This window comes from Thalia democratica, chromosome 9 (genome assembly GCF_965202585.1).
Source record: "Thalia democratica chromosome 9, ktThaDemo2.hap1.1, whole genome shotgun sequence".
NCBI classification, from domain to species: domain Eukaryota; kingdom Metazoa; phylum Chordata; class Thaliacea; order Salpida; family Salpidae; genus Thalia; species Thalia democratica.
Window position 1 is genome coordinate 2814152 of NC_139173.1, and position 17247 is coordinate 2831398.

General features: G+C 22.9%; 1 protein-coding gene across 1 annotated transcript; it reads left to right on the forward strand.

Moving 5' to 3' along the window:
- The first annotated feature begins 799 nt into the window (after window positions 1–799).
- Window positions 800–16639, forward strand: LOC145844192 (high affinity copper uptake protein 1-like). Its single transcript, XM_082951562.1, has 4 exons — window positions 800–944; window positions 4413–4500; window positions 10851–11046; window positions 16314–16639. The coding sequence occupies exons 1-4, from the start codon at window positions 825–827 to the stop codon at window positions 16516–16518; spliced, it is 609 nt and encodes a 202-aa protein (XP_082807688.1). The 5' UTR covers window positions 800–824; the 3' UTR covers window positions 16519–16639.
- The last annotated feature ends 608 nt before the right edge of the window (window positions 16640–17247 follow it).

Consider the following 17247-nt stretch of genomic DNA (forward strand, 5'->3'; position numbering starts at 1 on the left):
CGACATAGATAATCAACTGAAACCTAGTTAAAGAAAGTGCATTTTTGTCACTCATAAAAAAATTTACTCAAGATCATAGAAAACCATGTCGAAATAAAAACAAAAACAACATCATTTTGAGTTAACTCAATAAACTGCCTACTTACAAAATAAAATACTAAGTCAATAGGGGATACAAAGTTTTATTTTTCAAAAATTAGTATTCATTCGTTTTTGTGAGCTTTAATTATTTACTGTAAGATAAAACAAAAAGTTTCAAATAATTTTTTGGATAAAAAATTAAACTGGTAAAAAGTTTATGGTGCTAATTTGTGGAAGATAAATTTTTCAAAGCCAGTTATTTCAAAAAAAACTAAAAATCACTCTCCTACTTTTTAAAATTAGTTTAATAAAATTTTTCAGAAAATATCTTTGAAAATAATACAAACAACTTGTTACATTTTTTATTTATTCTAAGGAATTTGTTGAACTTTTCAACTTAGGTTTCTTTTATTTATTTAAAATGTTATTTTAATATTTTTATTTATTTGTTTTTACTTATATTATAATGTAATTATTAACGTTAAAATAAAACTAACTTAAGTAAAAAAAAATGTTTACTCTTTAGTCTTAAACTTAAACTGTAATAAGATTTTAAAATAAAGTTTAAATACTTGTATCTAATTATGCTCTGTTTTATTCATGAACCATCTTGTTGATTAACCTAAATTTTCCTTTATTTTTCACTTTTGTTCTTGTGGAACAGTAATTAAGCTTATCAGTTTTCACTGTTTTATTTTGATATATATTTTCAGGCAAATATTTTATATAAAGTCAAAAGCATTATGAATCCCCACCACAACCATCATCATCACCATGGTAACAAAACCATGGGAAACATGACAACAACTCCCTCAAGTGGTGGAATGACCCAAGGACACGACCATGGTAATCACAACACCATGGTTTGTTGTAGTTTTATCTATGAAACTTTTGATTTAAAAAATATTGTTGTTTTCAAGAACTATAAAATTTACTTAATGCAAAGTTATGTTTTAATTTAATGTGTCTTTCAGTAATTATATATATATTTTTTGATTTTAGACTTATGTTAATGGTTTTTTATTCAATAATTTTTTTTGATAAGGACTTATTGGCACAAAAGCAAGTTAAAACAAGTACAAAAGTTCTTAAGTTTCTGACTAAAAATACTTTTTTTTTAGAAAATAAACAAATAAAAGAAATTTTTACTTTTTTAGTTTTGAGGTCATAAAGTTATTATTCTTTATTTTGTTTAAAATTTTTTAAATTATGAATTTCTGAAATATTGCATTTCCTAAAAATTTGACATTTTTTCAAAAAAGGTCGGAAAAAATAGACTTTTAGTGAAATAGTCTTTTTGATTTTTTAGTTTGTACCTCTATTGAGTAACTTAATGTACTCTCTGACTTTAATCGACTCTTTATTTCTTAAAATTTTGTTTGAATAACAAAAATCTTTAAAAAGCAACTTGTTGCTTAATTAACTCTACAAATATAATCAAGTTGTAAAAAAGTTATTTACCCCCTATAAATTATCAACACACATGTCAGTTTATTACAGGGTTTCCCAAAGTGGGCCACCTTAGCAAGTTAGGGGGCAATAAGCTACAAAAAATCCAAAGGAATGGCCTTACTAGTAAAGGGTCCAAAAGACTTTTAACAAAATTAACACTAGGTTTCTTAAGATATAATTAAAAAAACTTAGACTTAAAACTAACAGTAGACATTCATTAGTTTGTAATGACTGGGGGTGATCATTGTTTAATTTTTTGTAGAAGGGGCGTTTATGAAAATTAGTTTGGGAAACTCTAGTTTGATGTAACTCGGGACTTTTTTATTTAAACAGGGTATTTTTAACTATAACTTGTACTTAAAAATATACTAAACTAGCGAATTCCCACGTTTTTATTTAAACTTTTGCCACAAATTTAAGCTATTTTGTTTTTGATTACAATTTAATAATAATGTTTATAATTTTATTTGTACTATTCGAACTTTAAGATCTATGTTTACAATTTTGTACTAACTCACTTTATATTGTTTTTTACAACTTTTAACTTGTGTAACTGAAAGCTGTTTGAAATTATTAATTTAAAAAGTTCTGTGCATATTAATGATATAAGTTTCTAAGCAACTTAAAGTTTATATATACTTTCTATGTTTACAATGTTTAACTTTTTATTCTTTTGGTGGTGAAATTTTTTTTTTCAATTGTTTAATTTTATTTTATCAGTGTTACACCTAACCCTTACCCTCGGTCGGTAACTTTTTTATTTTATTAATAAATTTTAATTTTTTTATTAATATTTTTTTTTACTATTACTGTTACCCCTAATCCTTACCCTCGGTCGGTGGCTTTTTTTTTCATTTTAATTAATTTATTTTTAAGACTATTTTTTTTTTTTCTAATTATTATTATTTTTTTTTTTACTATCAATGTTACCCCTAACCCTTACCCTCGATCAGTAACTTTTTTTTTGTTTTTTTATTAAGTTATTTTATAGTTTTTTTTCTGTTTTCTTTACTCTCGTGCAAAAATTGTATCTCGTCCAAAATTGTCTTCATGCAATTTTGTTCCCTCGTGTATGTTTGTCCCCTAGTGCAAATTTGTCTTTGTGCAATTTTGTACGCTCGTGCAATTTTGTACGCTCGTGCAAATTAGTCCCCTCGTGCAATTTAGTAACCTCGTGCAATTTTGACCAGTTCACATAATTTTTATAGCATACAGTAATAAATACACATTACACTTAAACATTCTACTCAGTAATTAAATGAGTTTGATATAGTTTTTCATATATTAGTGTTATATATTTTGAATAATTTTTGTATACTTATAATTAAAACTGTTAGAATTTAATGAATTAAAGTTTCAAGAAACTTTTAAATGTATTAAAGTAAGCATAATAACATTTCCTAAGAAATTTTGTACATTTTTTTGTGTATAATTTTTTTGTATAAATTTAATTTATAAAAAACCATTCACAGACAATTTAGTTTCAATCACTTCATACTTTTCTACATAGAAATAGTACTTATTTATTTTTGTTATATAAATTACATAACTTTATTGCAAAAAATGAAGAAACTGTGCAATATTACATCACTTCAATTGAAGCATATCATTAAGGCTGTTTCTGAAGATTTTGTACTAAAACTGTTGGATGTTTGGTGTTTTAATTTATTGTTTAATATTTTTTTGCTGGTTATCCAGTAGATGTTTTAACGGTACTTTTATTTTGATAATGTGAATTGCAAATTATCATTAAACATCAAATTTTAGAAATGTATCACTAAAAAGAAGCTTTTAGTACTAACTCTACTAACTTCAACTTTTTTATAAGTATGAGTAAGTTGAATGTTTTGGTCCCTAAATATTTGTCTTTGTTGTTTAAGAATCAGAATTTTAAAACTGGTATATAAATATCCCTAAATATTTTTTTTTTGTTGTTTAAGAATGAGAATTTGAAAACTGGTAAATAAATATTTCTGAAAATTTAAAGGGCTCAATGATTTAAAGTTCAGATGAAACTTCATTCTGCCAAGGAAACAACAAAAATGTATTTGCTTCTACACAAAACTTTTACCAGATGGCTAATATCTCAATAACTTATTGTAGTTTTTGAATTATATTGAAAAATGTTTCATAAATTATACTAAATACTATAATTCACTACATTAGACTATATATTAGCAAATTTAATTGTTTGTAAAATAAAATGTTGGCCCCCTTTCTGTGACCTTGTTATAATTTAAACTCAAATAAATTACAATTTTTAAAGGTAAAACTTTATTAACTAACTGAATCTTTTACACTAGTCAAAAAATAATAATACACATACAACTTTTATTAAAACAATGTAAAAAAATGTATTTTAGTTTTTTATATATCTAATTAAAACTTATGTGATCAAGAAAAGTAAACATTATAATTTATTTTAATTATAAATTAAACATTTAAATAAAAAACATAATTTTTATACCGGCTTTTTCTGCAAGTTAAGTTTATTGAATTATGGCAACTTCTACAATAAGTGATTTTTAAAAATCTGTTGGTATTTTTAAAATATTTTCATTATGATGTAAAAATGTACTTTATAAATAATTCAATTGTATTTAAGTTAGTTATATATATCGAGCAATGGGAGCGAAAAGTTAATCTGCAATTGTAGTTTTAAATAATCTAATAGCCTGCAGTTTAATCCATAAACTTGTGTTGTACTTTATAATTTTTTATTTTTTTGTTAATTACTATGATTAAATTTGTTAAACGCTGTATTGGATGTTGAATATAATAACTAGTTCAACATTTTTCAAATGTATTAATAAATTAATTTAATCTAATATAGTATTTTAAAATAAGCCAATTATCAATTAAATTAAACTAACTTACAGCATGCCATGATGATGGAGATGACTTTCAATTTTAATTACAAAAATGTTGATATTTTATTTCCCGGAATCACAGTTAATTCTGTAGAAGGTTTGTTTGTTTTTTTTATAATATTCTTTTTATTAACTACAAAAATGTTGATATTTTATTTCCCGGAATCACTGTCAATTCTGTAGAAGGTTTGTTTGGATTTTGTGTTTAAAATATTTGTACATACAGGTTGGCCACATAACCTAAGTTTTGAAAAATATTGAAAAAAAAAAAGAAAATACCTTGAAATTTTGGAAGCAAAAAAAACCTGGAGTTTTAAACTATTTTTACAGGAAACGGGTCAAATATGCGCGAATACACTTTTGCATGAAGGGATACTTTTTTACAAAGGGAAATTTTTGCATGGAGGGTCATTTTTACACAAAAGTAAAAAATAAAATTATTAAGAAAAAACAAGAAAATAAATTAGAAAAACTAGATGATAAATTAATTAAAAAAAAATATAAAAATAAGTTACCGACCGAGGGTATAAGTTAGGGGTAAAAGTGATAGTAAAAAAATTAAAAATTACTAATAAAAATTATTATTATACAAAAAAAACAAGAAAAATAAATAAATTAGGATAAATTAGTTAGTAAAAAATACTGACTGAGGGTAGGGTAACAGTGATAGTAAAAATAAAACATAAAAACAGATAATAACTAATAAAAATAAATAAAACAATAAAACAAAAAATGAATATAAATAATTAGGTAATAAAAAAATTAAAAAAAACATAATAAACAAAAAAGTTACTGACAGAGGGTAAGGATTAGGGGTAACAGTGATAGTAAAAGTAAAAAAAATAAAACTGAAACTAATAAAATAAATAAACAGTTTCAACTGTGGAAAAGTATCTTCGTGCTAAATCGTCTTTGTGCAAAAGTGTCCCTTCGTGCATATTTGACTTCTACCAATTCTTACATATTTAGTAGTAAAGTTTTGATTCGACACAAAAAATCTATCATGTAGATAACTTTTTTTTGTCATTGTCAAAAAAAAGGATTATTAAAAAACGCATTTAAAGCAGCTTTACAGTATCTTTTCAATGTTGTCATATTACTCAACACAGTTTTTAACCTTATGCTTAACTTTAAACTAAAAATATACCCAAAAACGTGTACTTTCAAAGTTCCTAAAGAATTTCTGAAAATTTAGAAGAAATTTCTCAAAAACCAGTGCCCACCCTGTACATATTTTTAACTTTTTTCAATGTTTGTTTTAGTTGTTAAAATAAAGGTAAAATATTTTATTTCTCAAATCACACATTTTTGTAATTTGCTTGTTCAATAGTAGTAAAATTTTTATTTCCATAAATAGTTCCTATGTTGTTATAAAGTTTTACATAAACTTATTTTAGTTTTTCATTAAAGATTTTTATGGTTTATTTTATACGCTTTTATTCAAATTTATATTAAATCTTTTCTAGATAGAAACACAATAAATGCAATTAATATAAAAATTATATATTTTAAACTAATTAAAAGTTTTTTTGTAGTTTTTAACTTCTGCAATAAAAATAGTTTTTATTACAAAAACTTTTGGCTTAAGTCTTTAAACCTTTAAAAAATATAAGTTTTCAAGTTGAATAACACTCAAAGATTACAGATTAAAACTGAACGAACAAAACTTAAGTCATCTTTTTACAAATAAAAACATTCTGACAGCAATAAATAATATCAATATGATTAATGTCATTTATTTAAAAACATTTTGTTTACTGTAAAAGCATTCAGACACAACTTCTTATTGTTGTTGTTGGAAATATTTATTGCAAGAAAATGTATTGATAAAAAATTCCAGTGTATCTTGATAACAAACAAGATATTTTTCTAAAAAAAAAATTTACTCGACAACAGTTTTGTTGCAAGTAACAAAGCATAATAAAAAAATTCAAGTGATATGCGTTATAATTGAATTTTTTAGTTTTCACTGTAGGAGTATGCAGAAACAAGTTTTCTTTTTCTTGTATTGGATACCAATAAAATGCATAAACTTTTCTGTACTTATAAAATCACATGTTTTCTTATTTAATCACATTTTTCCCTTTACAAATAGTATATTCATTTTTTATATTTTGTTTATTATCAAAGTAAATATTCTTTTAAAGAGAATGACTATCCAAAAAAAGCTTTTTAGCCCCAAAATATATAAATAACACAATAAAGAAGTGTTTAGTTTGTTTAATACAAATACTATAAGCGGTTTTTTTTTAATAAATATATTTTTATTTTTTTATAAAATTATTTTTTTTGAATATCATAAAATTAAAGATAAAATATATTTATTTAATCTTCATTCGTTTTACTTAATTTTAATACATATAGTTTTGCTCTTTTTATATGAAATAGATTTTAAACAAAGTTAAAACATAAAAGTGAAACTCGTTTCGAAAACTTGATTTATACTGTTTATTTTTTATAGAAAAGTAGGTTGTATGAAATTAGATAGTGTTTTTATTAGTTTTAACTCTACATCTGTATAACACTTTTAACATATGATAAGATAAGGTAACTACGTACATATATTAGATAAAAATTAACAGAAGTTTTCACACATTGAAGAACGCAATAGATACTAGATTTATTTTTAAACAGGTATTTTGAAATAATCTATAAATAGCTTGGTAATATGAAACAGTAAAATGTCGCCGCTTTTAGTTTTTAAAAAAAATGCATATGTTTTTAGCCTCAGTATGTTTATCAAACAAAGTGTTAATTATTTTGTTAATTATTTTACAAGGTCACACTGTTTTCTCATCAAGACTCGTTATAAATAAAATAGTTAATTAACATTTTTATTGTTAGTCAACTACAATAAAAAGTAAAAACAATATTTTTAAGCATATTATATGTTTAATGTTTTAGTCGTTTTTTTTTGCACAGCCTGTACGAAATATATTAAGTTTTGTAAAAGAAAATGACATGTTTATAAAATAATTCTTTTAAAGTTTTAACAAGTTATTTTAATAAGGTTCAGTACAAGACTGTACGATTGTTTTCAATGTTTAATTACCACTTAAAACTTAAAATTTTTAATATGAATTCAATAATTTCAAGCCGAACAACTTTTTTAATTTTGGAATATTGTTTTATTCCTATAAGTTCTTTCAACAACACACAAACTTTCTACTTATCTTAATAAAAAACATGGGTTTTAAGTTTTTATTATAAGCTACTACTAATATTTAAGATAAATATTTACAATAGTTATAAGCCACTGTATGCTTTAGTTTTAAACTTTTAGTTTAGTTTAAAAACATTTTTTTCATTTAAGTTTTAAATTCCAATGAATAAAAGGAGTATTAAGAATATTTTTATAACAATAGTTAAAAATTTATATGTATAAAGTTTGTTAGACATAAAAGTCTTTGTTGGAGATTAAATAAATTCAAATATAAAAGTGTTTTAAACCTACTTTTAAAGTCTGTTTCCAATTTGTTATGTTAAAACTAGTCAATGTTTTGTGTAAAATAATCTATATGATTTTTATTTCAATAGCTAGTTAAGTATAGTTGTGTTTTGAAAAAGTTAAAGACGATTTTATTTTTAAAAATGTTTAATTATTTATAGGAATACATAACATTTCCAGTATTTACAATTTTTTTTTTGTATTAAATTAACTAAGTATTAAGTAATTTTTAGAATTCAAAATTTATTTTATAATACTTATAGTTTTTTAAAAAAGCAACATTTAAAAAAAATTTCAACTGTATACTTGGAAGGTAAAACATCTATAAAATATAGAAATATTAGACATAGCAACTTATAAAAGTTTCGCCAAAAGTAATCTTTTGTTATGTAAATTAATTTTAACTTTAAATTAGTTAGTGTTTTATGAATATTAGATTTTAAGTTTGTAAACAACAAACTTGTTAGATAAGAAACATATTTAGTATTGTAAAAACTTAATTTAATGCTTTGTTTCGTTAACGAAAAAAATGCTTTCAAAACTAATTAAAATTTTGTCAGTATTGACTTTATGCCATATTAAGAAACTTCGTAAAAATAAATATATTTTTAACAGAAAATGTTTCTGATACAAGTATATATATTTTCTTGATTGACACAAAAAATAAATCATTTGAAATATAAGGTAAGCGAAATTATAAAATATTATTTAATGATTAATGATACAAATTAGTTTTTAACTTTCTGCCACAAGTTTCTTTTTGAGGTTTTTAAAACACAATCTTGTATGATGCAGAGAGTAAATTTATGAAAGTTTATTTATACTAATTGTTTACAAAAAAACAGTAACTTCACAACATATAATGTTTAATGAATAAACATTCATTTTATTCAATTATTTTTTTTTTATTAGTTTTAATTTTTTTTATTTTAACTATCGAACAAAATATATTTTTTGTAATACAAAGTTGCTAGCTTAGAATTTTAGTAGTTTTTTAAGCTTATAATACTTTTATGAAGTATAATTACAAACAACTTTAATTTCATTTCATTTTAAATATAAACTTGCCTTTTAATATGAATAAAGGTATATTTGTTTTTATTTATTGGTAAATTTAATTAAATTTGTTTTTTTTTTTTTGCTTTAAATAGTAAACCATTTCAATTTAAAATAAATAAAGTTTCCACAAATAGGTTTCAGGTCAAACAATTTTTAAGTTCATATTAAATAATGAAAACCAGCCGATTAAACTTAAGTTTTGAAGAATTTTTAAGTTCATTTTCTATTGTTGAAATCAGCCAATTGTATTAAAAGTTGAGGAATTTGTAAAATAATATTGGCTCGCTACACAAATAACTTACTGCTAGAAAATTTTTCTGAGAAAGTATAAATCGTTACAATATATTTAGCTGTGTTTCTAGTTTTTCAAACTTGTTGACTAATTTACTTACTGCAATTATTTTTGTAATAAATCTTAATTGTTCATACAGTAAGTAACTAAACAAAATTGTATTTAATTTAGTTTAAACAACACATTAAAAAGTATGAATAAGGACACCTGTTGAAAAAGCTTTAATTACTCTGAGTTATTTTTAGCGTTCTAAACTAAAAACTTGTTTGAGTCAATAAAAGGGACTAAATATGAAAACTATTCAAGTTCTTAAGTTATTATTCAAATCATAACTTCTATTATAAGCTGATTATTTCTGTTTACTGCTGTATTTTTTATTTATTTAATCCTTATTTCAATTTATTTTGTTTAATCTAACCAATGTATTGTGTAAAATACATTAAACTTTAATACATTTGTTTTTTTTTTCTAAGTAAGAAATAATTTTCCTTGCTTTTTTAATACATTTCTGTTCTGAAATCAGTCAGTAAATAAGAAAAATAAAAATATCTAAGAACTATATGACTTTAATACTATAAGCATATTATTTAAATATTGTATCAGCGTCAAATGACATAAGTGACACTTTAAATAACACTTTCTATTGTATGTAGAAGAAGCTGACACGACATCTTGAAATATTTTCTTGAAAAAATGTTTGTAATCAGGTGTTGACATTTTTAGCAGGTCGTAGTTGACGTTTCATAAAAGTTAAATTTGTAAATTTCCTCCGACCCACTGTAATTTGTTTTATTTTTGTTTAGATTGTAAAAAAAATGAGGAAAGTGTAGTAAATGTTCAGTCTGAAGATAAAAATATTTCACGTTTGCTTAAAATGGTTTTGTCTAGAATGTATTTAGGAGAACTAAGAATATTTGAATAAAGTACTAGTGAAAAAAACAAGTTAAAAATACTTAAGGTACATTTCACTATTAAATTTTAACAACTAACGTTGTTATTTAAGAGTATACTGTACACTTTTGATTTATTTTAAGGTCAATAATTTGATTTATCAACTTGAGTTCAATGAGATAAATACAAATACTATACTTCAAAGAATTCTGTTACAAAACAATGCTTTAATCTACTACAAATCTTTGTTTTCTTTAACTATTAGTGAAAGAGAGATGTAATTAAAAGCAATTTAGCTAGAGCAAGTAATAGTATACTAAAGACTAGTATATTTGAAGTTTCAATTATAATGATCATCGTAAAAATTTAAAATACCTTAGTTACAAAAACTATTAAAATATAGATTTTAAACTTTAATTTAGACGTAGTTAATTGGTAATAAGCTATAAAAAATTATTTCTATAGTTCAAAGAATTCTTTTATACAACAAAACTTTCTATTAGAGACCTTCAAGTATTATAAACTTCTTATAAAAATAAACTTTTATACAGTAAAGTGAAATAAATAGAGCAATGTGGGTAACATTAATTTAAAAAAAACTAAAGAGTGTAAGTGAAGTTTGATATTTTCTCACTTGTATAAATAAAAATTTAAAAAAAAACTTTTATAGGAATGATGTGTGCTGCATGAATATAGATATTCATTATTGCAATTATTTAATTATAATAATTAAAATAAATGTTCAATAATTTCACAGGAATGGTATGCGCCTGTATAGTTATGTTCATTCTTGCGATTTTGTACGAAGGACTGAAAGTTTTGAGAGAAACTTTATTGAAAAGCCACAGTTGCCACGACACCCTCCCAAAAAATCCCCCAGAATATTCCCCTCCGACTATGATGACGTCGTCTTCAAGCAACGACCAAGTTCTCGTTGCCAACCAAAACTCAAGGTTTGGAAAAAAATGTTATTGTTATTTAGTGAATTTCTAAATATCTTTATTAAAAATATTGTTTAATGTTTAAATAAGTTTATTAGAAAAAACACATTTTTTTAGTTTAGCTCAGGGTTTCCCAAAGCGGTCCAAATGGCCCCCTTAGGGGACACGAGCAGCAAAGGTGCCAAATGGGGGTCATGAGGCCATAATTTGAACCTTACACTAGATATTCTGGAGTTGGTAATGAAGAGCAAAAAAAGGTCCTAAGTGTTTTTATTGGTAGTTTGAGTAATATTGTTGAAGGGGGCCATAGCTATTTTTTATTTCTTCAAAGGAGGCCATTTGAAAAAAAGTTAGGGAAACCCTTGTTTAGCTCATCATTTTTGCATAAAGGGAACTCAATTCGTCTTATGCAAGCAGCAAATGAGTTTTATAAATATTTCTTAATAAAAACAAAAAAAAAAGAGTAGCTAGTAGCTAAGAGATATACTTTCAGTGAGGTATTAAACTTCAAATAAAAATATATTTAAAAACTTACCTTGTTAGAGCTTTTGAATATTACTTGCAAGCCAATTTTACTTTCTTAAATTAATATTTAAACAATACTAGTTTTTATGAAACAATTCCTTTAATTTTAATAATTGATATTGAACATAAGTTACTTTTTATTCTGTGTTTCAGGAAGTGATTGTTATTTTATGTTTTATAAACCTTTAAGTTATTGCTATACAAAACGTATAATTCATGTGATGGTTTTCAAGTAAGAAAATAAAATTTCAAGAAATATATGACTTTCAAAAAAACATGAAATTATGAGTAGCGAACGTTATTTTATTGTAAATTTAGTTGCTGTTAGTACTTTTTAGTTTTATATTTCTCGATTAATGTTTTTATTTCAAAAGTTTTGCAAAAATATGTTAAAGGTGTAAAAATATCTGAGTCATAAAATGATTTATTTTAATTTTATCACAGTTTTACCTATATTTGGTTATATGCATACTTTAAAGTTAAAAAAGTTATATTTAAGTTTTTAGCTTCTCGATTTTTTTTTACTTTATATTTTCAACTAAAGCTTAATTTAGAATTTTTTTTAGGGGCTTAAATTTTTTTATCTATCTAACTTTTTATAGGTAAAATAATTAACTAAATTACTTATTATTTTATTATTTTTAATTTGCAGATAAAACTTGCCTAAAAAATTAACACAAAGTTTTAAAGTCATTCAAACGTATAACTAATGTAACAAACAATAACGCAGTAAATTTTATATGAATAAGGGTAAATGTTAATATAAGGAAATATTTAAATGTTATTTATTAAAATTGCATACAAATTGCATTGTAAAATGTGTTTACATCATAAAATTAAGTTTTCTTTTGTTGCAAATCGAACCGTATAATTATTGTAAATGTAGTTAGGTTTACTGCGTTTTTTCTCATAGTAGTAGTGTATTGAGAATTGTATTTTTTGTTCTACTAAATAAGGTTTTTTCTAACCTAATTATTTTGAGTTGGTTTGAACTTAATTTAAAGTATTGAAGCTACAACTTAAATTCAGTGTTTTTTTTCTGTAATTTAATACTAACTTATCATAAGCAAATGGATTTAAAATCATTTGAAAATCATTGATACCTTATTTAAGTAACTGAGTTTAAACTTTAAAAAGGTCAATATTGAAAAATTCAGAATTCTTTTAAATTGACAAACAGTTTTTTATGTTTAAGACTTAATTTAGGTATCTGACCTTTAGTTAAACATCTTTGACACATGAAATTTAATTATTAGCTTTAGAAATAAATACAGGTGAATATTTATTTCAGAAAACTGGTATATGTTTCATTTTAAGTTTAAAAGCAATGCTTTTTATATTTAGAGCTAATTACTGACCTCTTGTTATACTTCCAAAATCACTCGTCCATTAAACACGTTCATTATTACATATTGATAAATTTCCAATGTTGGAAAAGTTGGAATTTTTTGCACAGAGTACTAAATCAAGTACTACTATCGAATTATTAATTAGTCGGCTGAATTTTGCATGAAATCTTAAACCGTTTAAGTTTGTTGTGCTTTGTTTACCTTTTTTTCCAAATATGTCCTAACAACATACCGTTTTTTTTTTTTTTTAGTTTTAAAATGATTATTTAACTTGTTTAACTAATGATTTTTTCTTAATTTTCATGAATTTTTTTTAGGTTTTATTAAAATTTAACTATTAAATTGTAATCTTTAAATCTTAATTATGTTAAAAGTTTGTTAGAAATTTTTGTTTGATGTGTAAACTTTATCAGTAGAATAAAGTTATAAATCATACATTTATAGATATATTCGAGTAACTCTTAATGACAATCTAACTTTAAAATTTACTTTAAAAAAAATTTTCAACTCAAATATTTTCAAATGGTTTAAATAGTAATATGAACCACATTAAGTGAAAAACTCATTAATATTAACTTGTATAAAAATATTTTCTCTTTTTCAATGACTCATTTTAAATACATCATTTCCCTTATAAATATTACAAGGTTAAAATTGAAAAATATGTTTAAAAAATCTTTATTGTCAACTCGTAAGTAGCATATAAGGTTTGAAAAGTTTAGTTTGAACACCAAGTTTAGTTCTTAAAGTGTGCATATGTTCTTACTTTAGTGTGCATTAAAGTTTGACAATGTTGAAAGTATATTTAACTTATAGTCATAATATTTATACAACAACATCGTAGTATAGTTTTAAAAGCAAATGTAATTCTTAACTTAAACTAATTTAATTTCTAGGATTTTTTTGTAAATTAAAAGTAACTAACTTTAGATTTCGAAGGTAAAATTTAAAGTAAAAATAGTTCTAATAAATCAAAAGTAAGAGTTTTATTTGAAGCTACAAATGATAATGTAATAACCATATTGTATTTAGTTTTAGAAATACAGTTCATTAAAAATAATTATCTAATCTAGTTGCCATATTAAAAAATTTCACAATATTTAAGAAAACGAAGAAAATTATGAGATTTAAAGTAACTTTTATTGTTTAAAGTATTCAAAGTTTGAATACAATGACGTTAGTTTAAATTTTTATCAAAAAGTTTGCAATATCCAGTATTACTTATTGGTAATGGAACATGTTATAGCCACAAAACATTATGTTTAAAAGTAGCATACATATGATTATTAGTAATAGAATTTTCATGTGAGTTTAAATCACGAAAAAGTTGTTTTATTCAGAGTTGAAATTAAGTTCTTGAGTGTTTGATAAACTCACTCATTTTTAGTCAGCGTTAAAAAATTTAAGGTTCTATTCTTTAGTAACTAAAAGAAAAGTTTGTTTAAATTTACAAAACGTTGAGCTGCCAAAAAAAAACTTTAGATATTATTTGGTGTGTTGTAGTATTAAAAAATTGTGAATTTTGTTAATTTTAGATATAACTTCATATATTTGCACATGTTCACAAAATTTCGAACTCATTTTTGTTGATTTATTTATTTTTATCATGAAAAACATGTTACAATTTTTAATTTTTTTCGATTTAAAAAAAAAGTATGTTGTATAATATAAAACGATAAGGTACATTAATTTTGATATAATTATTATCTGTCACGTATACATCTTGTCTTTTGTTTAATATTCAAACAAAATGTTACTTAAAATTAAAATTAAGCAAACAAATTGAACCGCAAGCATTAAATATAAAATAAAACAAATATTAATTTCTTTAAAGAAGTTATGGTTTTTGCCATAATGTTAAACAGTTCAATTAAACTGAAAAATGTTTTTAATTTCATTATGTAATGCCATAGTAAATGGTTTGGTTTCTAACCTTTTAAATTGATTTATTAATATTTGATAAAACTAACATTTATTTCTTTAAAAAAGTTTTGGTTTTTATAGTATATTTTTTAAAGTTTCAATTAAAATCAGTTGTGTATATGTCATTTTTTAATATCTTACTTTACTATTATCTTAAATAATGGTTTTATTATGAGTCGTATTCGAAAATTATATTTAAACTCCACTACTAGAACTAAAAATAATTAAATAGTTTAAGGATAATACATTATGTCTAAATTTTCAAAAAACTCAAAAGCTTATTCCAAAACAATTTGAATCGATCCATTGAAGATCTTTTTTAAAATTTTGATACTATAAAGTAATTTACTAAAATTAGGTGTATTCCTTATTTTCCCAAAAATTTTTCAACAGATTAATTTTATAAAACTAAGGGTTATGAAAGTTTATACATTGAACTTGTTTATGAACTTATATATTCTTAATAACTTAAAAGTTTAATTTAAGATATTACTTCTAAAATTATGATTCGCCTATGATCTAAAATATTCAAAGTTTTTAAAAAACAAATTAACAAAAATTATTCTTATAGATTATTTAAAATGTTCACAAACTGTTCAAAACTTTCTTCTGTTTAATAAGTAGTGTATAAATTGACATTTAAAATTTTAGTCTATCAAAAAACAGGTCACAAAAGATAAATGTAAATTATCGATGTTAATAATAAGCACAAGTTGTCCTTAAATATTAACTATTTAAGAAATAAATAAATAACAACTGACTTTAGTTTAAACACGCTTACAAAAATATAAGCAAAAAATAATAATACAAAATAAATTAAAATAATATTTAGTGACATGATTAAATAATAACAGATTATCAACTCATTTTATATGGAATAACATAATAACAAAAAAAACTTTTATAAGTTTAGTTGAACTGTTTAACATTTCAATTGCAAAAACCGCAATTTCTTTGAAGAAATTAATGTTTGTTTTGTTTTATGTTTTTATGCTTGCGGTTTGATTTGTTTGCTCAATTTTAATTTCAAGTGAATTTTGTTTGAATATTAAACAAAGTACTAGCTGTAAACGTGACAGATAATTATAAATGGAAAATATATGTACCTAATCGTTTTATATATTTAAGAATTAAATGTGTCATAGAGAATCATTAGGTTAAATATTCAATATTTAAAGTAATCACCAAATTAATTAATACATTCTCTACTTAATACATATAATATCAAATAGAATTTACAATTATTGTTGATAACTTAACAGATTATCGAAAATTTTCACAACTTTCTGTTTACTCTAGTGTACTTCAAACACTCTTACAATTATTAGCAGAAAAAAATTTAAAAATAATATTTCCAACAGGTTATCAAAAATATTTACAAAACTCCACTTAACCCACTATTTTCTACATAAAAAAATTAATAAAAAAAGCAATTTGATAAGTAACAAATAAAAATAATTAATTTGATAATATTTCCAACAGGTTATCAAAAATGTTCACCAAACCTCATCTAGTACAAACGTTGCTACACTTGATACAAGTAACAGTTAGTTACATGCTTATGCTGGTTGTCATGTCGTACAACGGTTACCTAGCAATTTCGATTATCATGGGGGCCACGGTGGGTTACTACCTGTTTGGGTGGAACAAGACATCTGTCCATGACGTCAACGAACACTGTCATTAGTTTTTTTTATTAAAAAGTTTTTGTCATTGGTAAAAAAAAGTTATTTTGTCAATGGGCGCTGTCATTGTTGTTTCCTTTCTGTCATATTAAAATATTAAAAAATACATTAGTGTATTGTGGTTTAATTTTTCTGTACTGTAGATTATAAAATGTGTGAAAACTTAAGTTTCAGATTTTTTTTAGAAAAACCTCTTTAATAACTTTAAGAGATAAATTTTATTTGGCATTTTTATTGTATTTTAGATAAAAGTTTAAATTAATTTAAACTTTTGTTAATAAACACTGTCATTAGTGTGATTAAATAGAATTTTAAATGAAATATTAAAAAAAAACTTGGTCTTATAAGAGTTTTATTTGATAAGTTTAAGTAGTTTTGTTCTATTAAAATGGTTATGGTTTGCATTATTTCTTATTAAAATGTGGTTTTATAGTGACTTTTTAAGTGACTGTACACTATGAAAGTTTCACTACAAGTTATATTTGGAGATAAATTTTGTTGTGGTTTTATTCTGTTGAAGAGTGTTTTTATTGATATGATATGATGGTAAAAATTTTTTTTGCTCAAAAAATCAAAAATCTTTAATCAAATTTTTTTTTGGGAATTAATGTTTAAATTTAATAGTTCAAAATATAATTTAACGTTTTAACTGTTCAAAATATGTTGTAAAAATAGTTTATAAGTTTTTATTGTAGTTCATTATACTTCGACATTTTCATAAGAAAAGTTTG

Coding starts and splice junctions, on each gene's coding strand:
- LOC145844192 (XM_082951562.1), top strand. CDS start 825: ATGAATCCCCACCACAACCATCATCATCACCATGGTAACAAAACCATG. Junction 945..4,412: donor ATGGTAATCACAACACCATG/GTTTGTTGTAGT, acceptor ACTAACTTACAG/CATGCCATGATGATGGAGAT. Junction 11,047..16,313: donor GTTGCCAACCAAAACTCAAG/GTTTGGAAAAAA, acceptor TATTTCCAACAG/GTTATCAAAAATGTTCACCA.